The following is a 22,610-nucleotide window of genomic DNA, read 5'->3' as shown; positions in this document are numbered from 1 at the left end:
AAACGAATACCCACATTCACTGGACCTGAAATGGAAAATGGAGAAAAATGTGACAGGAAATTGGGGCACAGAAAGGGCGGTGGAATTGGAATTCTTTCTCTTCCCGGAAAGAAATGTTTACTTTTTTGTATCCAAGAGTTTGTTTTGCTTCCTGTGTTTCTGGTGACAGGAAAAAACCAATTTTTTCACTCCCTTCACGCTGAAAAGGGGTGAAGGCAATAAGAACCCACCCTTGTTCATTTCAGTAGCGCGAACACTGGAGAGTTACACAAGGAAGAAAACAAAGTACACGCTGAACATTTATTTTACTTTTGCAGAACAAGAGTCCTAGATAGTTGCTACCATGGTGGCTTAATTTAGACAAAAATAACCAGGGGGCATCCACAGGATTCACTGTACAGCATCGATGTATTACCATAGCAGAATTAACAGTGACTCAATTATTTAACCACCATTTTCTAGAAAGAATTCATCTAATCACATAAATACTGAAATAAGTGAAATACAAAACACTACAGACATTTTGCACAATGTACTTTTAGTTCTCCGCAGTTTTGTTTGGTATAAAGCACATATAATTTGGTTCTGATAGACAATTATTGATATAATTTTCAAGTTTTTCAGTGTGGGAAAGTCACTCTCACTGTGGCCCTCTGCAACGTGGTGCCCACAACACCACCCTGGGCGGGTGCAGACGCTACTCACACATCTGCAGTCTAGAAATAGCACATCAGCTGAATGCCAGTTTTCCTCTGATGAAAACTGGAAAAAAAAAAAAAAACACTTTTCCAATTAGAACAGTTTCCACCTCAGTTTGGACATCTAGGCATGGACCCCGTGGCCATCAAACTCAAACTCTCAGCCCTCAGGAGAAGAGGAGGAGATACTACAGAGACAGCAAACCGGGAGGTGTTACACCCTGAGCTGCAGGGTGAGTAAGCCAAGCGATGGTCAGGACAACCTCGTGACTCTCCTCTCAGCCCCTCAGCCAGGATAGAGAAGTAGGCAGGCTCTTCAGGGGAGCTGGGACGTTCTTATTTATAAACTAAGAAAACAAAGAGGTCCCAACCAGGGCATGTACGTGTTTTGGAAAAGAACAGAGCCCTTAGCACAATGTTGGTCAAAGGCAAAAAGACAGGAGGGTTTCTACCTGTAATAACATCCTTGTTTAATTTTTCCAACCCAGGGGAACAGTGAAAATACTTTCATGCATCAGGAAGCACACCCCCTGGACAGATGTAAAAAGACATGTTGCATTTCTTTGATCCCCTCTGTCCCGTCTATAAATGACCATCCATGGGACAGTCAGCGCCGCACAGGAGGGAAAGCCCACCAGTCTGCGGAAAGTATTTCAAGGGTGGCGACGAGCACGGCTCCACGTGGATGATATTCCTCGTGCAGCAATTTTTTACTGTTTGACTCACAAATTGAAGACACATTTTGGATTGTGCAAGAGAATTCTCAGCTTTCCAAGGCAGATGATTTTAATGCTGATATGCAGGAAATTATGACTATCAGAATTCTTTTTTAAAAAAGCCTTTTTTATGCCACTCAGTAGTGGAAATTTCCTTGAAAGCCAGAGATCTCTACACCTCTAACTATCAACGTAAGTAAGCAGATGACCAGATTCAGAAGCCTGGTTCAAGTGTTTGTTTACAAGGGCACGGACAAGGACCAAAGACATAGGAGGAATGGACCCAATGTAACACACAACACCCAGTGTCAACACTGGTACGAGCACGCCTGCGATGGTTCAGTGAAAAGAACATACTAAAAAACGACTAAACAAACTTAATTAAAAAACACGTCTGTACGGTTATTAAACAAATGCCATTGCCAGGCTGCGGGTTTTGACTCTCGGCGCAGGGCTGTCCCGGAAACGCCCAACATGTGGACGACTTAGGGGAGGAGATGCAGACAGAATGAAGCTGCAGCACATGTTTTGTGGTCTCCCACCCGGGATGAGGAGAAGTCTCAAAAGCAGCTTTGCTAGAAACTGCCCCATTTACTAATAATTTAGAAAAATCTTTCTTGGTCCTAATATCTAGAAAATCAAAACAGGATGAGAGTGGAGGGAGGGGCACGTCCACAGGAGGCAGGGACCCAGGTCCGTAACAACCCTCGGACGCAGGCGGCTGGCACCTGATCACACTCAGATGCGCCCCTTCTGTTCCCGTCTCACCATCAGCCATGGGCACAGCGGCCACGGTCTGAGGACAGAGGCGGCAGCTCCAGGGACACGGTGCTTTCCCTCTGGTCCTCACAGACCAGTGCACCAGCTGGCCACCCCAGCGACCGCCAAAGAACCCTCTTCAGTTTTGTTTTGGGGGGAAGGAGAAAAAGAGGAAAGGGATAAAACCTGGGAAAGCCACACGAGCAACCCCTGCACAGTGAAGGTGCGTGGGACTCGCCGTCCTCTGGAGCAGGAGGTCAGCTTCGTAAAAAGGTTGTTTGTAGTTTAAAAGGCCTCATTTTAATCCATCATCATTACAAGCTTTTTAAAGTTAGCAGAACTTAGTGAAATGTGTTATTGCTCTGTTTCCAAGAGATTTGCTCTCCAGGAGGGGCTATTTTATATTTTCCAGCTGAGAAGCCAACTGGAAAACCAGAGAAGCAATCAGGGAACCCAGGCCCCGAACAGCTGGGGCTGTTGCCTGAGACTCAGGGAACGATTCGTGCCTCCGGGTGGCTCTGTCCGCAGGCTGGCTGGAGATGGCCAGGTGGCCAGCCTGCGGCCCCGAGTAGGGCTGCACCTGACAAGCCCCAGAGCTCGAGCCTGGTGGGAGGGAGGGGGCTGCGTCCCGATCAGAAATCCCAACAGGCTGCGAGGCAAGGGGTGAAGCGAGGGGTGGAGCCTCAGCCCACCACAGGCCTCAAACACCTGGCCATCCGTTTGTCTGCTCTGGAGGAGGTGGGCAGGGCCGGGCTGCGGGTCTGTGGTCTACCTGGCATACACGATGCGTTCCAGAAGCCACCTATGCCTGTATTTCCTTTTAAAAACCTACACTGTCCTTTTAAACGCAACATAACAAAAACTGTAAATATTCCACACTCGTCCTGCTCATCATTCACGAGGGAAAATTCTAAAAGCCTCGTTGACGAGACAAGGCAAGGCTCCCGACCAGCTGAGTGGGGACGGGTGCTCCCCGGGGGCGCTCCGAACAGCCTGCCTCTCGCCCAGGGGAGCAGAAGGGACAGCAGCCCCCTCCCTGAGCCAAACACTGAGGGGGGCCGCCCGCAGCCTCGGGCTGGAAACCACGTCTGGGCCTCTGGGGACGCCCCGGCCGCAGGTGAGGGCTGGACCTTCAGGTGAAGAGCTCGGCGCAGCAGGCACGGAAAGGGGTGGGGCCGCGTTCGCTCCGCCAGTGACCTCCCCTAAGTGGTGCTGACGCGGGCAGCTCCACCTCGGGCGGGAGGGCGGGGCCGGACACTCCATCCTCAGGAGCAGGGAACGCCGGTCTCTGCACGCCAGCTGTCCCCTCTCCGCTCTGTGCCCCGATGCCGTGGCCTCCGTGTCCGGGCAGTGGGGCAGCCTGTCCGAGCCCAGCGGACAGACTCCCTGACGGCCGAGGAGCCGGACGTACCTCGGGTGGCCGCCGACGGCTGGCGTGGGGAAGCGGGTTCTCTCCGCCGGCTGCAAGTGGGGAGGGCGGCCGCTGGCACCTGGCTGCAGCCCCGACTTTGCAGCTATCCCCAGTGGTCGTCACCCACAGAGGAATCGGGGCCTGGCCTGGCTGCAGGGGGTGCGCAGAGGCCGCCAGGAGGAGGTTGTCACGTGGCTCGGCAACGGCTCAGTGGCAGCTGTGGTCTGCGCCCCAGGGGCTGACACCTGGGACCCCGATTCGAGCTCCCCCAGCTCTGACCGAGCGTCCCAGGAAAGAGCGGGAAAGGCTGCCCACTTGCACCTCCCACACCCAGACCGTGACCCGTGGAGCCGGAGGCCCCACGCCTGCCGTCCAGGGAGCGGGAGAGGCGAAGGGGGTCCCCCACTGGCGAGGAGGGGCGTGGTGCGCGGCGCCCCTGAGGCTCCGGGGCTCAGTGGTGTGGCCGGGGGTCCGGAGGGAGCAACGGCTCAGGGCTGCTGTCTGGGGACTGGCTGGTGGCCGCAGCCAGGCTCTGCATGGCCTCCCGCTGCTGCTGCTTGGCCTTGTTGTAGAGCAGGACTCCGGCTGTCACCAGCACGGTGCCCACGGCTGACAGGCTGGTGACCCTGTTGCCGAAAACGATGACGCTGAGCCAGATGGACAGGGCGTGCTTGACGGTGCTGGCGACACTGCGGGAGAGGACAGCAGGGACGTCGGCGGGGGCCGGAGGCGTCTCCGCTAACCCCACTCTTTGGTGCTGGGGTCCTTCCTACTAGGAAAAAGGTCACCGAGGAGTAGTGACACTTCCAACAAAAAGCCGAGTCCCATCTTCACACTCAGCATTTTGCCTTATGTTGCTTCGTCCTTTTTTTGACAGAAATATTTTTAAGTACATTATAGACGTCATGACATTTGATCCCTCACTGCTGCAGCGTGCTCTCCACTGCTCTCCACAGAACGAGGAAGGTTCCCCTGAGAGCGCCTGAGAGAACCGATCATTAGGGACAGTATCTCGGAAGTGACACAGCCCTGCTCAGCCACTGCTGGGACCTCATGAAGATAAAGTGAACACGACAGGGCTTGTCTCCTGGGCTGTCACTGTGGACAATTTAAACTTAATTTTTGTACTTTTCTACCTAAAGCTATTTTCTTTAAAAAATAACTGGTTTTGGGGCTTCCCTGGTGGCGCAGTGCTTGAGAGTCCGCCTGCCGATGCAGGGGACGCGGGTTCGTGCCCCGGTCCGGGAAGATCCCACATGCCGCAGAGCGGCTGGGCCCGTGAGCCATGGCCGCTGAGCCTGCACGTCCGGAGCCTGTGCTCCGCAACGGGAGAGGCCACAACAGTGAGAGGCCCGCGTACCGCAAAAAAAAAAGAACTGGTTTGGGGACCATCCTCGTCGCCCAGTGGTTAAGACTCCGCACGTCCAGTGCAGGGGGCCCAGGTTTGATCCCTGGTCGGGGAATTAGATCCCATATCCCGTACAGCAGCCAAAAAATTTTTTTAATAAAATAAAAAGAACTGGTCTTCTGTTTTCTGCCTTTTTTTGAACCGTCACTAACAATCACTGAAAAGCAAAGTTTCAGGGGTATGTGGATATAATTCCTGGCCCTAAATGGAAACAGGACCGTGTGACAGACTGTGACAGCGAGAGCTTCAGGAGCCCTTAGCAATCAAGCTGGCCTCGAGGGCCCTGCAGGCAGCTCCCCTCCGGGACTCGGACAGGGGGCGCGTGCACCCCGGGAGGCCCAAGGGCAGCGACGCACCTGCTGCCGACACTTCTGGGTGCAATTCTGCTCTCCTGGGACAGTTGTGAAGTTAAAGGACAAAGGCCCGCTGGCTTCTACGACAACGTGATGGGCAGACCCACTGACATCACTGCATGGATTTCCAGGCCTGCTGGCAACCTCAGCCGATTCCTTTCTATTTGTTACTGAAAACGCTCTGGTGTCAAATCACGCTTTCGCTTTTACTAAGTCCGCCCAGTTACAGAGAAGAAGCCTGTGAGACCTGAGCTCAGTGCTAAGTTACCGGCAGGGAGCCGACGGCCACGTGTGGCTGCTCAAGTGTGAACTGATTAAAGTTAGAGAAATGTCAGATGTTGGTTCCTCGTGGCACTTGGCACGCCCCAGGCACTCAGGAGCACACGTGGCCTGCGGCTCCCACCCTGGGCGGCCCAGAAGCGGGACAATCCATCATCCCGGGAGATTCCATGAACAGTGCTGTTTCGGGCAGAAGTACACTCACACCACTCCGAGGATTTCTGCTTCTGCACAGAATCCCAGTGGGGATTCCCCTAAAGATCTGTTTCACAGACTTTCCTGTTCACGTTTCAAATGGCACCAATACAGAAAGGCCTAGTAATTACGACCTGTGACCACAGCGATCGCTACATTTTGTGATTCCACAACCACGAACACCTCTTATAAAACGTCCAGATGGCAAGTGTTCCCCTCTGCACGTGACCTGAAGGCACTTCACTTCTTGGGAGGTGCGGTCCTTACCTGAAGGTCACGGGGGAGATCCTCCCCATGAGGGCGTAGGCCGTGACGCTCTGCAGGTGGAAGAGGACGCCGTCCGCCAGCAGCAGAAGCAGCACGTCCTGGCTGTAGCGGAAGCTCCTCGCGTTCCTCCCGATCACCGGCAAGTCCTGCGCCAGAGCCAGAGGGATGCCCACTGTGCTGACACACTGACCCCAGCCCAGGGGCCAGCCGCACGCTGGAGCCCGGCCGTAGGACAGGACAGCTCAGTTCCACTTGTGTTAAAAAGAGAGGCCTGCGTAGACGCGCACCTGTGCTTCTGTAGGACTGACGGGATCCCAGGACACGCGCAAGCACAGGAGCACGTTTGTGCCCAGCAGGCACATCTGGGAAGCAGCTCCACCAGGGGCGGGCCTGGGAGGGGCTGGGGGACACACCGCTCTCTGTTTCATAAGCTTCTGCCCTGGGACTTGTTCAACCGTGGTCACGATGTTTTTAAATAACAGTAGTAATAAAAAACAAGTGCGGGGGGACTTCCCTGGTGGTGCAGTGGTTAAGAATCCGCCTGCCAATGCAGGGGACACGGGTTCGAGCCCTGGTCCGGGAAGATCCCACATGCCGCGGAGCAACTAAGCCCGTGCGCCACAACTACTGAGCCTGTGCTCTAGAGCCCGCGAGCTACAACTACTGAGCCCGTGCACCACAACTACTGAGCCCACATGCTGCAACTACTGAGCCTGCACGCCTAGAGGCCATGCTCCGCAACAAGAGAAGCCACCGTAATGAGAAGCCCGTGCACCACAACGAAGAGTAGTCCCTGCTCGCCACAACTAGAGAAAGCCCGTGCGCAGCAATGAAGACCCAACACAGCCAAAAATAAATAAACAAATAAATTAAAAAAAAAAACAAGTGCAGGAATTCCCTGGCGGTCCAGTGGTTAAAACTCGGCACTTTCACTGCCGTGGCTCGGGTTCTATCCGTGGTCGGGGAATTAAGATCCCACAAGCCCTGAGGTGTGGCCAGAAAACAACAAAAAGTGCACCTAAAAACCCTCACAGCAAAGTTTCCGGGAACTGCTGGCTGCAGCTTGGCCCCGGTGGGCACCGGACCCACACAGGACCCAAACAGGTTTGCTTCGCTCAGTCCCCCCCACCCCCCTGGGTGCGTGGCGGCCTCTGGGTATTCAGCACCCGGCGCCCAGGGCTCGCCCCGACCTGGGAAGGCGCCAGCGCTGGACTCACCATGAAGAAGATCCAGGCTGGGACGAGCATGGCCATGGCTGCTGCACTGGTGTAGAACTGCAGCTCCGCGGCGCTGCGGGGACAGGCGCTTGATCCTCTCCCCGCCTCGCCCCCGCCCTCGCCCTCCGTGGAACCAGGGTGCCCCAGTTTATTTATCTCCTCCCAGATGATACGGATGGCTGGGCCTAACAGGCAACCCAACGGCCACGGGACGGTGACAGGCAGCCTCAAACGAGCCGGCCAAGGGGCAGTTGGAAACAGGTGGGGTTTTCTCCCAAGTTTCAACAAGGTTCTTTTAAAGGCACCATGAAATGGGAGGGGTCAGGGCACAGGGTGGTCTGGTCTCCATGGAGCAGTGACACTTACGAGAACCTATATTTGTCCCCGCTGAGGAGCTTTTTGGAGAAAACATTCTGCAAACTAGAATAAAGAAAAGAAGAGGTTACGAGAGGTCAGATGGCACCTCACACGGTCAAAGTGCCATGTCCTCCAGAAGCAGGGACACACGGTAGCTCCTTGGGGGTGGCCCTGGCGTCTGCTGTGAGCCGGGCTGAGCTGCCCCTTTCACAGATGGGTAACCCGAGGTCTCGGAGGCTGAGGACGTGCCTGAGGTTACCCAGCTCTGCTCGGCAGCGGCCATGGGACAGACAGTGTGAGCACAGGAAGGCCCTGGGAAAAAAAACAGAGACAAGACTGCTGGCTGGGAAGGCCCGCCGTGGCCAATGGGAAGACCAGACAGCGTCCAGCTTCCCTGGAAACAGAGGGCTCAGCACTCTGAAGAACGACACTGCTCCCTGGACACTGGGTGCACAGAAGCTCTGGCCAAGGGGACTTAAACCAGAGCAACGAGCCTGCTGCAGAGGTTTACGGGCCCTGTCCTCCTCCTAGGGGTTTACGCTGCAGGCCAGTCAGAAACCTAGAGGGAGACCCGTGTGAAGATGTTTCCTGCAGATCTAAGTCATGAGGTCTGGAGCGTCTGCAGGTGAGCGAGGAGGCTTCTGGAGACCATCCTGCGCTCGGAGTTAACAGGCGAGGTGCAAACTATGACGTGAGCTGGACTGTGTTTCTGGGAAAGGCTGAAGGAAACACAGCAAAGCGTGAGAAATGAAATGAAAGGTGATTTTTCATTGTTCAGCTGTATTATTCACACCCTCCAGACGGGCCTGGTTTTCTTTGGAAGTAATGGCGACAAGAGACCCTCGGACACTGTGTTGCTGCTCTTTCCTCCCTTTTCTCAGAAGTGGTGACGCTGAGAGAGGAGGCTGTGCAGAGGTGTCAGCAAGGTGGCTCGGCCGCCACTGGGGCGTGCCATCCACCCCCCTCCTGCGGCACGGGACGTGCCCCTCGGACTCACCAGTCCATGATGTTGGTGGACAAGGCGGCCGAAAACCCCAGGAAGTTGAAGCTCATCTCGGTGGCCGTGCACAGCGCCAGGCCGCCCATGACAGGGATGAGCGAGAGGTTGACCAGCAGCCCTGCGGAGCGACAACACACAGGGGCCGGGCTGCAGCGCCCCCAGCGGGCCGGGCTGCCCCCACCCCGCCCCAGGAGTGCCCTGCACGCTCACTGTGTTCGATTCTTCTCGCTGGAGGGGAAAGATGGCACGTGCCTCCCGTCACCCGCTCCAGAGCCAGGTGCCAGGGGCACGACAGCCAGAGCCACCAGCTCCAAGCCCTGCTCCCTGCACCCCACCCCCGACCCTGAACCCTCATCTGCAAAACGAGTAGGACGAAGGGTGGTCTCCAGGGAAGGCTGGGAGAGGAGGGAGGCCCCAGACCCTCAGGGTGTCCAGCGCTCCTGCCTTCGTTCTGAAATCTAACCAACAGCCTTGACATGAAGGTAAGGCTAAGACCATTCGGTGCAACAGAAAATCATGTCACTTTGCACACAGGGCATCCAGCCTCGTGTGGTACCTCTGCTTTGATTTCAGACGCAGCATCTCATTCATCTTGACATTCAAAGCAGATGAGGGCACAAGCCTCTCGTGTTCAGCAAAAGGAAGCAGAGGTGCCGCCCTCAGATGCCCGCAGCCCCGCCCCCGCCGAGGACAGCGCCGTCCACACAGCAAACCCACAGGCCCACTGGCCTGAGGCCGGGAGCGTCACCATGGAAGGAGGCCTCTGCTGGACGGCGGAACTCACGCAGGGGCCATGGCTGGGAGGCCGTCCAGGGGGCAGGCACCTTCGTGGACTCGGGGCTCTTCCGGGGGTGCCCCACAGGGGGTCACTCCTCTGGGGACCCCAAACCTTGGGGTCCCTCAAGTCCTGGCACCTTCTCCAATGCCTCCCCAACAGACTTTTTTTTTTGCTAAATTTTATCAAGATTTCCTAATTGTTCTCAGCAAGACAGCTGGTTTTCTACACACATATCCACCACAGCTGGAACCCAAAGTGGGATGTTTTTAAGGCCCTTGAGATAAATCCTTTCTGCGTGGTTAAGTTTGATGTGCAGTCAGGCTGTTTCCTGCTGAGTACGATTTTAGGAATTGCTTTTACACTTTGATTTGATTCTGTTTTACCATCGCCTAAGCGTTTGTGTGGCTCCAAGGACACGTCTGCGAGAAGCCCGGCTGAGCCCTGTCCGTCCTCATCCTCCTCTCTCCCTGAGGCAGGTGCCGCCTTGTTTTACCTTTTTGTCATTTTCCCAATTGAAGCAAACACGCATCTCCCTCTGTGAGCGCCCCCCACCCCCGGGGTCAAACACGACGTGTCATGTCCACGAGTCTGCACTCTGCTTGTCTTCACGGAACCACCCTTTCTAAACGGTTGGCGAGAAAGTCAGGGACGTGTGTGCAGCTGGCAGCGCGTGCCCGCAGCCCAGGTTGGAGATTTGTAACAAGTCCCCTCTGCTGAGCTTCGGGGAGCCACAGTGGAGGGCAGGAGGGGGTGCGGAGGAGGGGCCGGGATGCCTGGCAGGTTCCTGGAACGGGCAGTGGCACCGAGGTTACCTGCCTGTCACTCCTTCACCCAGCTCCTACCATCCCGGGCCTCTGAGGCTAAGAAACGACCAGGAGGGAAGTGGAGGGAGCTGAGCTCCAGGGTGACGTGGGTGGGAGCGGCCCCCGGAGGAGCTGGCACGCCCGGGCGTTGGGGGCTGCTCACCGGTGTGCTCCCCCAGGACGGTCCGGGACAGGATCACAGTGAAGATGGGGGCCGAGCTCTTCACCGTCTCAGCAAAGGACACAGCCACGTTTTTCAGGCTGACCAGACCCAAAACCACTGTTGCAAACCTAAGACAGTCAATAGCGTCACAGGGATGAGTTGGTGCATCTGCAGCCACGGGGCACACCCGGTAGGAGCCCAGAGGGTGCGCACGTCTGCCCCGCCCCCGCTCGGCCCCCTCCCTCCCAGGACCACCTGATGGTAACAGTCAGCCGGGGGGAGATGTTTTACGTGTAAAAAACTCAGACCCTCAACCAGAAACGTTAGCTGCTTACCTCATGAGACCCACGAACAACATGGTCATGATGAAGTTGGGAGGGTAAGAAAGCCGGGTTTTGTGCTGATACAAACAGCAGGGGACAAATATTTTAACACAGCCGATAAGCGTGGTTGACAGCATCTGCACGGCCCCTGGAGGAGGAGACGGGGTGCCAGCTGAGCAGAGCGGCTCCACCCCGCGGGGGGCTCCATCCCCCAGCCAGCGCCCGGCGGGGTACCTAGCATGCTGGGTTCCCCTTCCAGCAGGGACAGGATGTACTTGTTGAGAAACAGGGTGCAGAAGCTGAAGAAGAACCAGAGTGTGAGGTAGATGAGGGCGCGGGCACCCCACACACCCAGGTCCGCCTCGATGACGGTCGTCTCGGTGACGGTGACCGTGAGCACCTGCTCGTCGGGGCCACCTTCGCTCTGGCCAAACGCGATCTTCTCACTCCGGTGGCCAAACACGGGGCCCCAGGCCAGGAGCGGCCGTCCCCCTGGCTTCTCACCGGGGCCCGGCGCCAGCTCTGCCAGGGCCGCGGGCTTAGCAGATGCCGACATCTCAGGGGCGGCGGGCAGCGCAGGGCAGGGACGCGGGGACGGAGGCAGCGGCCATGCGGGTGGCACTGGGCAGGGCGTGGGCTGGAGTGGGAAGGAAAGGACGGCGTCGCGTGAGCGGCTAAGGTCCTGCCGAGTTTAATCACCCACTTAGAGTAACTTCAAGACGCAAACTCGGGGTCCTGGCCTTGTTTCCAGCCCCAAAGGAGCAGGCGCCCCGACGGCTCGGACTTCTCCTCCAATAAGTTTCTGAGACCAAAGCCTTTACCGGCCTCCGTTCCCTCCCCACACACCTGACCCTCCAGCCATCCCGCCCGAGCTCCTTCTACAGTACCTGCCACCCCCCGCCTCTTCCAGCCCCGCCCCACCCCTGGGGCACCCCGCACCCCCCAAGCGGCCTGCCCAGCCTCGAGTTCATCCTCCAGGCTGCCCTCCCGCAGTTCGGCTGTGGCCCGGGGTCTCCGCCCCACCCCCGAAGCTGTCACAAGTGCCCTGCACCTTGCCACCCACCCTGGGACCAACCAGAGCCACCGAGGAAGGGGCCCCCTCGCCCGAGCTCTTCCCACCAGGCTGGCTCTCCCACGCCCTCACCCTTTGTGGGAGGGTTGACCTGCCCCGTCAGAGACTCTGAGTTTCTGTCCCTCCATCGGGTTTTGAGTTCCAACCCCTGCGTTCTTCGCGTTCTATTTGTTACCGTTTCAAACTGGCCTGTTTCTCTCAACTTTCCATTCCTTCTTTGCATCGTCTCTTTCACGGTCCAACAGTTCATCACCCAAGCCCTGACAGTACGACCCTCAGCCTCTCAGCGGGTCAGCTGCCCGCTGGCTCGAGGGGGCTGTTCGCGTGCACAGATCCTGGCCCGGGGGACCTCCTCCTGGGCTTGAGGGAGGGCCTTGGAGCGGGCGTGGGCAGGGCCTCTGCAGGTGCCCAGGAGAGGGTGCTCCTCCCTCAACAGACCCACACGTGCTTGGCGCTCAGGCCTGTGGCCACGACTTCTCAAGAGAGACCCCTTGCTCCCTAAGACCACAGGCAAAGTCCGACTCCCATTTGCTGGTGGGTGAGTGCTTCAAGCTCTGGCCCTTCTTTTTTCTAAACTTATTTTTTTGGCCACGCCTCGCAGCTTGTGGGATCTTAGTTCCCCGACCAGGGATTGAACCCGTGCCCTTGGTGGTGAAAGCGCTGAGTCCTAACCACTGGACCACCGGGGAAGTCCCAGTTCTGGCTTTAAGCAGCGACCCAGTGACGACCACCTGCCCAGCTCAGGAGTCCTGGCCACTCTTTCCCAGTGACACCAAACCGGAGTCCCCAGCCCCCTGCCCCCACCTCTAGGCAGCCAAGCCGGCTGCCTATGTCCTCATCCCTCCGATGCTGACATTCGGGGGGCGCCCCTCATGCTTTAACCTAACTTCCAGGCATGCGTGACCCAGACGGACTTGTGACTCCCTGACCCCACCTGAAGCCAGGCTCCTGGCTGAGCTGCCCCCCCAGCTCCCCGTGTCCACCCAGTGCTCTGGGTCACCCCACAAGCTCAGCAGCACCAGGTCCCGGTGGGCACCCAGGCCTGACATGCACCCCGACCCTCGGGACACCAGGGCAGCTCCCCAAACGCACCCCAGACCACGACGGATGCACGTGGCCCTCCCGCGGGCCCCCACTGCCCCTGCGATACACACGAGCTCTTCGAGCCCTCCAGGCGCTGACGGGGCCAGATCTCCGCTAACGCCCCGTCCTCCTTCCTCTCCCAGCCTGGTCCCGCAGTCCTCTCCAGGCCACACCCTGCTGGGAGCTGCACCTCCGTGGGCTGGACCGGCCGCGGCCCAGCAGGGGTGTGGGGAGCCCGTGCTGCCCCCCAGCTGGGAACAGGGGCCCAGCTGCAGGCGGACGGAAAACACAGGAACAAAGCCCATGTGTGGCTCGGGGTCCCCGAGAGCAGAGACGGGGCCCCACCCCCCGGCCCTTGGCTGACCCCGTCTGGATGCCCAGCCCTGCAGCCGGGCCCCCCCAGGACACAGCTCCCACCGGCCGCGGGGGCTCTGCCTCTCAAGGGAGCCCCCGTCAGGCCCACCGACAGCGCCAGGCCCCTCTCTTCAGGGACCCTGACCCGGTGTCTGTCCCACAAGTCCTGACGCCACCGCTGAGACTCCAAAACCAAACCTGATTGTCAGGTGATGCTCCAGAAGCCCCCGGGGAGGGTCCCATCGCCTTTCCTCTCTCTCGTCACAAAACGAGGCTGGAGGCAAGGTGCAGGCGCTTCCCCCCACGATCTCCACTAGGTTTCCGTCTGGGAAACTCACAGCTTCCCGGGCAGCACTGCCAGCCAGGCCTCCGCCTCCTTCTCTGCAGCTCAAGGAGCTCCGGCCCGATGCCAGAGCTCCGCCGCTGAGCCCCGAGGCCCTGGGGCGCCCGCTCTCCTTCCTCAACAAGAAGCTGCTTTGAAACAAAGGCGGGTCCGCGCGGTTCCACAGCCGCCGCTCACCTGGTGACGGTGTGGCATTTCACTGGATGAACGAGCCACCAGGGACTCACCCCCACTGCTGACCACACGGGGCCCCGGGCCGTCCGCCACGTCCGTCCTGTGCGGGTCGTTCCTTGTGTTTCTGCTGGGTCTGCGCCCACCGGGCACCCACGACCCCCGAGGTCATCGTGCGGGGCTGTCCTCTCACCCGCTCTGGAGGTTCTGCCCCATCTGCCCCGAGGGTGGAGGGTGTTGCGGCCTCTGAAGAAGCAGAATCCATCACACACACACCCCGGCCCAACCAGCACACGAGGCTCCAGCGCCTCCCAACTGTCCCAGGCCGAAAGCAGGTGGCAGCGCAGATGCAAACAGATTCAGACCGAAACGGTGGGGATGGGACCTTTCAGGAGTCACCGCAAGTCACAGGGAACGTAAGAAAGAGTCAGCAGAGCCCGTGGCCGGGGTGGCATGGGGACAGAGCGTCCGTCAGATGGGGTCAACGCGGCACTTTTTTGCCAGCAGCAGAACAAAAGCCAAACAGAACCTACGCGCCTGTCGACAGGGACGAAGACGGCAGCAGGTGGGGATGGACGCCCCCGGCGGGCAGAGGGAAGCCGCACACGGGCGATGGGCGACAGGCAAACCTTACAGCCGTCGGAAGTGCTGAGGCCGAGTCGCGGAAGGAGACACACGACACAGCGCCACCAGCAGCACTTAGGTGTGTCCAGACACGACATGTCATTAGAAATAAAAGCACAAAAAGTGCTGTTAAGAGCAAAGAACTGGGAACTCAAGCTGGGGTTGGGCCGCGAGGACGGGGCACGCAAGCGGGCAAGCATGGCGGGCATCACGCTGTTTTCTAGGCTGTTCCGAAAGCTGAGGATTTATACATGAAAAAGAGCCAGGCAGCACCTGGGGAGACAGATGCCTGTTCAGACCAGAGCTTCCCGGACCGTCTGCCCTTGGTGACCTGGTCTCACGTGGCACCAGGAGCTTTCTGTGTCCTGTCGCAGGTTCCGGACTGGAAGGCAGCAGGTGCTCCATCACAGACCAGCACTGCTGTCCGCTGCGTCCAGAGCAGGGCCCAGGGAGCCCAACACGGATGTTCAGCCTCCCTCCAGCGGGTGACCTCTTCCTGACCATCGACACCCCCCAAGCAGCCCACCCAGCCTGGTGACCGAGGCTGCGACAGCCAAGGGACAGGCAGAGCAGCAGGAGAGGTCGGCAACCTCCGTGTGTATAGTGTCCGGAAGGAGTCCAAATGCCTCTGGAGTCAGAACAAGGGCTTTGAATGTCTTAAAAAATGAAATCACGGGAATTCCCTGGCGGTCCATCCACTGGTTGGGACTCGGCGCTTTCACCGCAGTGGCCCGGGGTTCAATCCCTGGTCGGGGAACTAAGATCCCGCAAGCCGCGTGGCCCAGCCCCAAACAAACAAACAAACAAATGAAATCAACTTCGGAATGGACGGTCCTGTCTTGTTCCTTCTCGACAAGACTCCCTAAGTCACACCAGGTTCCTAGTTGTTTGCTTGCTTTTGCTTTGTCAGGCGATGGGGGTCTGAGGCCTGGAGGGCTCCTCCAGCGGCTCTGGGGGTGGGGCTGGGGGGCTGGAATAAGGAGGGGCCACTACAGAGAAGCAGCCGAGACCAGGCAGTGAAGGAGGCCCCTGGGCTGTGATGGAGGCCGAGGTGGCAGGGAAAGCAGAGACCAGGGCGGTGGCCCTCCAGGCCGGACGCCAGAAGACCCTTCTCTGGGGAATTCAACAGGCACGGGATAGACCTTGAGGACAGAAATCAGGGCCCCAAGGAGAGGCCTTGACAGAGAAAGCAGCTGAGCAGCCCTGAGCTTCTGGTCACCCTTCAGTGCCCTGGGAGCTGAGCCAAGGCAGGAGATGGGGCAGGGGGAGCCGAGTGCCCACCGGCAAGCAGGATGTGCTGCTTTACAAGTCACCAGAACAGGGTCCCTGGGGATCAAGACCAGGGTGGCAGAAGTGGAAATCTCACCAGGGGCCCCGGGCTCCCAAGAAGATCCGGCTCAGGACAGGACTTGACGTGGAGGCTCCGAAGACCCTCAGAAGCACACAGGGAGCTCGAGGTGGCGGGCATCAACGATGCAGCCACCAAGGTGACCTGGGGTCCTGCTTCGGGACACAGCCCACAAGGGCCAAAGCGGCCCCATCCACGGCCCAGCCACCAGAAGGAGAGGCAAGGCGCCCTGGAGAAAAGCTTCCACGACTCAGCCTGAGGACAGGTGAGGATCAAAGATCAGAGACCACCTGGCCAGCAGGCTGCCAGTGGGGGAGGAGCAGCCTCCTGGCTGCTCCAGGAGGGACAGATGGACAGAGGGACAGAGGGACAGACAGGATGCAGTCATGCAGACAAACAGACGAAGAAACTGTCAGGAATAAATCAGCGGGATGAAAACATGGCAAGTCTAGAGAGGAAACGTCCCACTGCTGAATGAAACTACAGTGTCCTCCGACCATTTCCCTGCGAGGTGTTAACTGGTGACCAGGGTCAATCACAACTTTACCCCCCGGAGAAACAAGCAGATGCCCCTCCATAGAGCCACCAAAGTGGGAACCACCAGGAACGAGACAGAGACACCATGTCTCCCTGACCTGAGGCGCTGAACCCGGCACCGCTGCAGTTTCCCTGCTACAAGTGCAGATCTGATGGTGAGAAAATGCAGGTGTCGAAAGCCGAGGAGAGGAGGATGGACGGCAGAGGCTGAGCACCAGGCCGGGGGCTGCAGGTCGTTACAGCATCCACAGCGCACAGAGCCTGCCAACGCCGCGCACCTTTTCAACATTCACACCCTCTGGAACCAAAAATGATCAAATCAATAACATCTCTAAAACCAAAAATCCCTAACGTGCAATACAGACAGAACGACCCGAACCAAACCACAGCTCGGTGAACAACATCCCACTGAAGAGCGAAGGACAGGAAGCCAGCCAGTAACTGTGCCAGCGGCACTGAGAACACGCGCAGGCTCCAGACGACACCCCAGGCAGGCGCTGGGCCCGGGGCGGCTTCACGGAGTCTGGGTGAGAGCTTGAGGTGGGGCCGAGAAGGGTGTGCGCTGCGGGGAAGGAGGGATGGCCGCAGGGGCAGATGGGCGGCAGGACGCCTGTGCACGCCGCTGCTCCCTCCCCGGGAGGCCTGGAGGCAGGGACGCTCCCAGCAGCACAGCCGGCTCCTAAGCCTCATTCTCTGCTGGGCCGAACCAGCCTCCTTGGAGGAACAGCTGATTCCAGGGCTGGGACAGGAGCTGGGCCAGAAAGAGAGGGAGGGCTCCTAGGGTGACAGGGACTTATCAGAAGGACACAGGGGCCAGCATGAGGGATGCAGCTTGAGAGAGAAAGTAAATAATAGCAAAGGGTTAGAAGCCACACATCCACCATGATCATTAAATGGGGAAAGGAGAAAGCTCTTCCTTCTGTTACAAAGTCAGATGACTGACACAATTAGAATATCTCCGTTTGGCGACCATGCCCATGATCACACTAACAATCGACTCAGGCTGGGTGACAGTTTAGAAATAACAGAATATTTGGTCTCAGAGTGTATCCCTACAAGGTACGTGTTAATAACAAAGGGCACTCGATGGAGGTACGAAGGGGAGAAGACAGGAAACTTCCTTGAAGGAGGAGGAGAAGGGGGAGGCGCCTACCCACATAGGAGGAGTCCAGGTCACGTGCTGTATCGGCGCAGAAACAAGTAAACGAATTGGAACGGAGGCCCAGAGACTCCGCACAAGCAGAATTCTGATCCAAGACAGAGCGGGGTTGTGGCTCGTTGGAGAAGGGAGGCCACTGTCGCTGATACTAGGATGGACGTGATCCACACCAGAGAAAAGAAACTGGACCCTGATCTCACAATTCTAGACAAATAAGAACAATCAGCAACATCCACAGAGCACTTCCTAGGAACCAGGTAGGGTCTGACCGAGCATCTCACACGTATTAACTCGATGAATCTTCACAACCCTTGCAGAGGGACGCTGTCACCCGTGTGAGACACATGAAGTGCAGAGACGGCCACAGTTCAGGGCTTGAACCTGGGCAGCCTGGCTGTGAAATGCAGCTGTGTAAATCCTACGTTTAGAGGAGAATATAAGAGAATATTTTCCCGATCCTGGTACAGGAAAAGAGTGTCTTTTTTTTTTTCTGCCCGCACCACACAGCTTGCGGGATCTTAGTTCCCCAACCAGGGATTGAACCCAGGCCCCAGCAGTGAAAGTGCCAGGTCCTGACCACTGGACCACCAGTGAATTCCTGGAAAAGAGTATCTTAAACCAGTCCCCATAAAAGAGAATATAAATAAAACAGACTATGTTGGCTAAACTAAGAGCTTTTGTGCCATCAAAACACACTATAACGTATTGTAACATTAACACACTAAATGACAAAGTGACAACCTGGAGGAGACAGTTACGACGTGACAAAGGAGAGGGAACGAATTCCTACAACTTAATAGGAAACGTGGGCAAAAACACCAGCACAGGAGAGCGTTTCCAAACGGCCGATAAGCACGAGAGAGGACGCGCATCAGCACTCCAGCGCCGTGTGACGCGGCATCACACACCCGGCAGCGCAGAGCAACGACACACCTACGAGCCTGCAAGCTTCTGTGGTCGGGACTCTGGCAGCAGCTGTGCTGGGCAGTTGGCCATCACGATGGCAGGAGGGGGCCGAGGCCTCACCCGAAGGCCGGGGTGCCTGCTTCCAAGCCCACACACGCAGCTCCCGGCCAGCTGTTGGGGGAAGACCCCCTCCGCGGGGCAGCCCACAGTCGGCACCTGGCCTGCATTGGAACGAGCTGGCGGCTGAGAGAAAGCACCCGAGGAGGCCGGAGTCTCCTTCTCTGCTGTTCTGAGCTCATTAGAAGGCCGGCCTCGAGGGGAGGGGCTACGGCGGGTGAGAATGCAGGGAGGGAGGCAAGGTCATGTCCGATCACGGGGGTCGACCTCACCAGCGGTCAGGGGGCTGGACACACCACCCACCCCCACTGCCAAAAACCATCAGGTCCGACGACACCCAGAGCTGCTGGAAGGTGTGGATCCAGAGGCCCCCAGACACAGCTACGGGGTGGCTGGTACGAGCACTTGCGGAAACGGCGTGGCGGCCTCTTGAGAGCTACGCACCTGCGCACCCTACACGTCAGCACTTCCACTCCCGAGGTTCCCCCAGAGAAGTCCTGCGAGAGCGTCCAGAGCGGGACTGCCCGTCACGACGGCTGGGAAACGCGACCGGCCACCCGCCGGAGAATGAACGTGTGCTGTGGACTTGGCCCAGGAGTGAGGACGACAAACGCCTGGCAATAGCCACGGCCAACGGCCGGCCAGGCCCTCTCTGCCCGGATGGTGGGCGGGCACGTGACCGCAGCACTTACCACTGGTCACCGGCCGCAGCGCCGATCCTGGGCAGAAGGCCCGCTCCCGGCTGCGGCGAAGCCCCGCGCGGCGGTGCTGGGCATCGCACGTGCAGGCCGGGAGTGGCCGGGGGTCAGCGGCTCAGAGCCCAGCAGGTCCGGCTCACCCAGCCCCGCCGAGACCCCAGCTGCCCTCCCCAGCTCCGGCTCGTGTTTCCACCGCCCGTTCTTCTTTCTCAGCCCCCGTGACTCCAGGTGCCTCCACGAGAAGCAATTCCCATCCTGCGAAAGACCGAAGGTCAGTGGCCTCAATCCGACAACGAAAAACTGACCCCGCCTTCCAGGTTGGCCTGGAAACAGGGCGGACCGGGCTGAACGCAAGGATCGTGGGGCACTGCTCCCCGACCAGGCCCCTCGTGACAAAGGTCTGAATTATTGCCCTCTCAGATTATAGCACAAATAACAAGAACTGAAACGTGGCCTTTTCCACCCAGCACGGGGTAGGTGGCTCACGAGGCCAGGGTTGACTCTTAACTTTACTCCTGCCCAGAGCTGTCCTCAGAAGAGGGTGCACACGTGGGACTGAAAGGAAACCAGGTCAGCGACACATAGTGAGAAGCACACCTGTGACACCTCGTCACGTGCAGGCGCTGAGCCCCCTCTCCCACGGCCTGAATGGCCCAGCCTTCGCCAGCCCTGCAGCGAGGGCTCACGACCCGCGGGGAGGTGTGCCTGGTTCTGAAACGGTGGGGGGGGGCAGGGCCACCACAGCACATTCACCACCGAAGGGAAGTTTGCGTGGAGGTTAGCGAAAATAAAGATGTCAACTTTCCCACCCAGTTCTGCAGACCCTTAAATTCTAGGGCCTGTCAGCCTGAGGTCAAGAGTCCCTGTTCTCCAACAAACAACTCAAGATGTTCTCAAATGCCTGGTGAGGAAATCTAGGTTGGTTCAAATTGTCAGCAGGGCAGTTTAGACAAAATGTGCTGAAAGTCTACAAATTTTATACACTAATTCAGAAATTCCACCTCTAGGGATTTATCCTAAAGAAATAATCTAACAAAGGCCCAAGATTGTACAGACAAGGATTTTCAAAAGCTTTGTTTTTAAGACTGAGAAGCTGACACTAGCCAAGTGTCAGATAAGAAATTTGTAACAAACCCTGTCACATAATGGGACACTGTAGCCCTGCAAGTTTTGACAAAAATAGATTTGTCATAGATTAAGTGAAAGCAGAGTTACAAGACCTCTGCACAGTATGTTCCCGTTTAAAAAGTACAAATGGTTCAGAAGAACACAGGCGAAGTTACCAACTGCGGTCAGCTCTGGGAGCAGAATCTCAGGTCCTTCACATTTTGTTTGCGTTTTGGCTCCTCTTCATTTTCTAATTTATGTGCACTGAAAATGGATTTCTAACAACAAGGACCTGTATATAGCACAGGGAACTACAATCAATATCTTGTAATAGCCTGTAATGGAATGGAAAAGAATCTGCAAAAGAATGTGTGTGTATAACTGAATCACTGCTGTACACCAGAAACTAACACAACACTGTAAATCAACTGTACTTCAATTTAAAAAAACTTTAAAAAGAAAATGGACTTCTTTAATGTAAAAACTTTCCTATTCCCTCCCTTAATGTTCCTTTTCATGCTGTTTAATATTGTTTTATTCTGCTTTACAATGTTACTTGCAAGTTTAAAGATTTTTGGTAAAGTACACTGCACTCTACTAAAAAAGAACTTTAAGCTACTGAACAAAGAGTCTGCCTCTAAATAGTTTTTTTTTCTCTCTCTTTTTTATACCGCAGCAGTAGGTGAGCAAGGTCCTCAAGGCTTCAGAAGATGAGCTTGGGGCGGTGGGGCGGGGGCACTGCCTGGACCCCACAGGCCCCGTAAAACCCGCTACAGGAAAGTCACCTGAGGACTACAATGAAGTCTTAGCTCTGGGCCTGACTGGGAGTTTCCCACCCCAATTTACAAAGTAACAGTCCGCTAGGACCAGCGCCCGGCAGGATGTTAGTCATTATATAATTTTCAGTTTTCTAAAATCCTGCGTAGAAAGACACCGACTGCAATGAATATGCGGGCGATCGCGCCCTTTGGTTCCGGATCAGATGGAGCATCTTTACCCGGTTCTTTAGGAAACGGTTGCACCTGCCGTTCCGAGGCCATGCCCCACCTCGGGGGGGCATCGGCGGGGGGGGGGGCTAAAACGCAAGGACCCCCGACCCTGTGCCCCTCACCCCGCCTCTGACAGCCCACCCCAACGACCCGAGCGCGGCTCCCCCCACCCGCTCCGGAGACCCCCAAGCCCCGCCGCACCTGTGCCCAGCCGCCCCGCCTCAGGCGCCGTGCGGACCCAGGACGGGAACGCGGCGCCGGCCGTGGAGGCCTGGGGTCCGAGCGGACACATGCGAGGTGGGGCGGGAACTCCATGCGGTGGACGCTGAAGGAGCGGACCGGTCGTGAAGGCGAGAGGGACGGTGACCCCCGGCGGCGTCGGACGCCGGGCGCGCGCGTGCCAAGGCCCTGGGGTGGCTCAGCGGCCGCGCCCGCAGAGGGTCCGAGGGCCGGGGAAGGGAGGTAGCTAGTGGGGGGAACTTCGGCCCTGACGCAAAGGGCGACCCCCGCAGGCGACCCACCCCGCCAGCTTAATTCAGCGCTTCACCCACCGAGAAGTCCCCGGGCTAGACGCCGCGCGGGCCCCGCAGCCTCGGGGACGTGCACCGGGACCCGCAGCCGCATCCGGGCGGGGTTTCAGCGCGCCGGGGCGGAGGACGCGGTCACCCGGGGCCCTGCCGCCCCCGCCTCCCCACAGCGACCCGACCACGTTCCGGCGACGGCGGCTCCCCGCGCGAAAGCCTGCGGGGCGGGCCCGGTGGGCGGGCCCCAAACAGACCCCCCCCACCCAGGTCCCCGCGGGTGGTGGGGAGGGGACGAGGGCGGGGCGAAGCGGGGCGGAAGTGCCACTACCGGCCCCGGAAGCCATGAGATGGAAGTGACGCGTCGGAAGCCAGCCACGGCTCCCCGCTGTCCCGCGGGACTCGTTCCGCTGTGTCCTGAACGTCTGGGCTTCTCGGCCGCCGCTGCTGAGCCGGTGGAGGGGCCGCGCTGCTGGTCGATTCCCCCCCGCTGTCGTCCCCTTGGTATCCTCTTGGCAGTACCATTTCAGCCCAGGCGGGGGTGGTGATCCTGGGTGACGGCGACCCCCATGGTCATCCCCTTGGTACCCTTCGGGCCGTACCACCTCAGCCCAGTCGGGGGTGGTGCTGCTGGGCGATCCCCGTAGTCATCCCCTTGGCACTCTCCAGGCCGTACCACTTAAGCCCAGGCGGGGGTGGGGCGAAGGCGACCCCCGCGGCCTTGGTACCTTCCGGGCCGTACCACCTCGGCTGGCGCCCCTCGCGGTTTCCCCCCTTGGCACCTTCCGGGCTGTACCACCTCCGCCCAGGTGGGGGAGGCGATGGCGCCCCCTCGCGATATGCTCTGGCGTACC

General features: G+C 58.2%; 2 protein-coding genes across 4 annotated transcripts; both read right to left on the bottom strand.

Moving 5' to 3' along the window:
* Positions 1-293: 293 nt before the first annotated feature.
* On the bottom strand, positions 294-22,610 carry SLC35E2B (solute carrier family 35 member E2B). Of its 3 annotated transcripts, XM_081223762.1 has the most exons (11): positions 22,539-22,610; positions 22,279-22,484; positions 10,962-11,364; positions 10,740-10,875; positions 10,405-10,532; positions 8,658-8,778; positions 7,910-7,972; positions 7,670-7,723; positions 7,304-7,376; positions 6,087-6,232; positions 294-4,273 (listed from the first exon to the last, which is right to left on the bottom strand). In XM_081223762.1, the coding sequence occupies exons 2-11, from the start codon at positions 22,279-22,281 to the stop codon at positions 4,036-4,038; spliced, it is 1,365 nt and encodes a 454-aa protein (XP_081079888.1). In that variant the 5' UTR covers positions 22,282-22,484; positions 22,539-22,610; the 3' UTR covers positions 294-4,035. The 3 variants fall into 3 exon arrangements, with proteins under 3 accessions (XP_081079888.1, XP_081079886.1, XP_081079887.1); XM_081223760.1 differs by lacking the exons at positions 22,279-22,484; positions 22,539-22,610 and adding an exon at positions 11,975-12,557; XM_081223761.1 differs by lacking the exons at positions 7,910-7,972; positions 22,279-22,484; positions 22,539-22,610 and adding an exon at positions 11,975-12,556.
* LOC308611750 (uncharacterized protein) lies at positions 14,526-22,255 on the bottom strand. The gene is made up of 2 exons (XM_081223763.1): positions 21,787-22,255; positions 14,526-19,394 (listed from the first exon to the last, which is right to left on the bottom strand). Exons 1-2 carry the CDS (start codon positions 22,101-22,103, stop codon positions 19,349-19,351), a joined length of 363 nt encoding a protein of 120 aa, XP_081079889.1. The 5' UTR covers positions 22,104-22,255; the 3' UTR covers positions 14,526-19,348.

This window comes from Mesoplodon bidens, assembly GCF_964165515.1.
Source record: "Mesoplodon bidens genome assembly, chromosome: 2".
Classification (NCBI taxonomy): domain Eukaryota; kingdom Metazoa; phylum Chordata; class Mammalia; order Artiodactyla; family Ziphiidae; genus Mesoplodon; species Mesoplodon bidens.
This window is presented reverse-complemented; position numbering and strand designations above follow the sequence as displayed.

Excerpts from the sequence above, each read along its gene's own strand:
- SLC35E2B (XM_081223760.1), bottom strand. The coding sequence starts at position 12,049 with ATGAACTGTTGGACCGTGAAAGAGACGATGCAAAGAAGGAATGGAAAG. Across the intron at positions 10,876-10,961 it reads AGGGGAACCCAGCATGCTAG|GGGCCGTGCAGATGCTGTCA; the intron begins GTACCCCGCCGG and ends CTCCTCCTCCAG. Across the intron at positions 7,724-7,909 it reads GCAGAGCTGGGTAACCTCAG|TTTGCAGAATGTTTTCTCCA; the intron begins GCACGTCCTCAG and ends TCTTTATTCTAG.
- LOC308611750 (XM_081223763.1), bottom strand. The coding sequence starts at position 22,103 with ATGGCTTCCGGGGCCGGTAGTGGCACTTCCGCCCCGCTTCGCCCCGCC. Across the intron at positions 19,395-21,786 it reads TCTAGCCCGGGGACTTCTCG|GATGGGAATTGCTTCTCGTG; the intron begins GTGGGTGAAGCG and ends GGTCTTTCGCAG.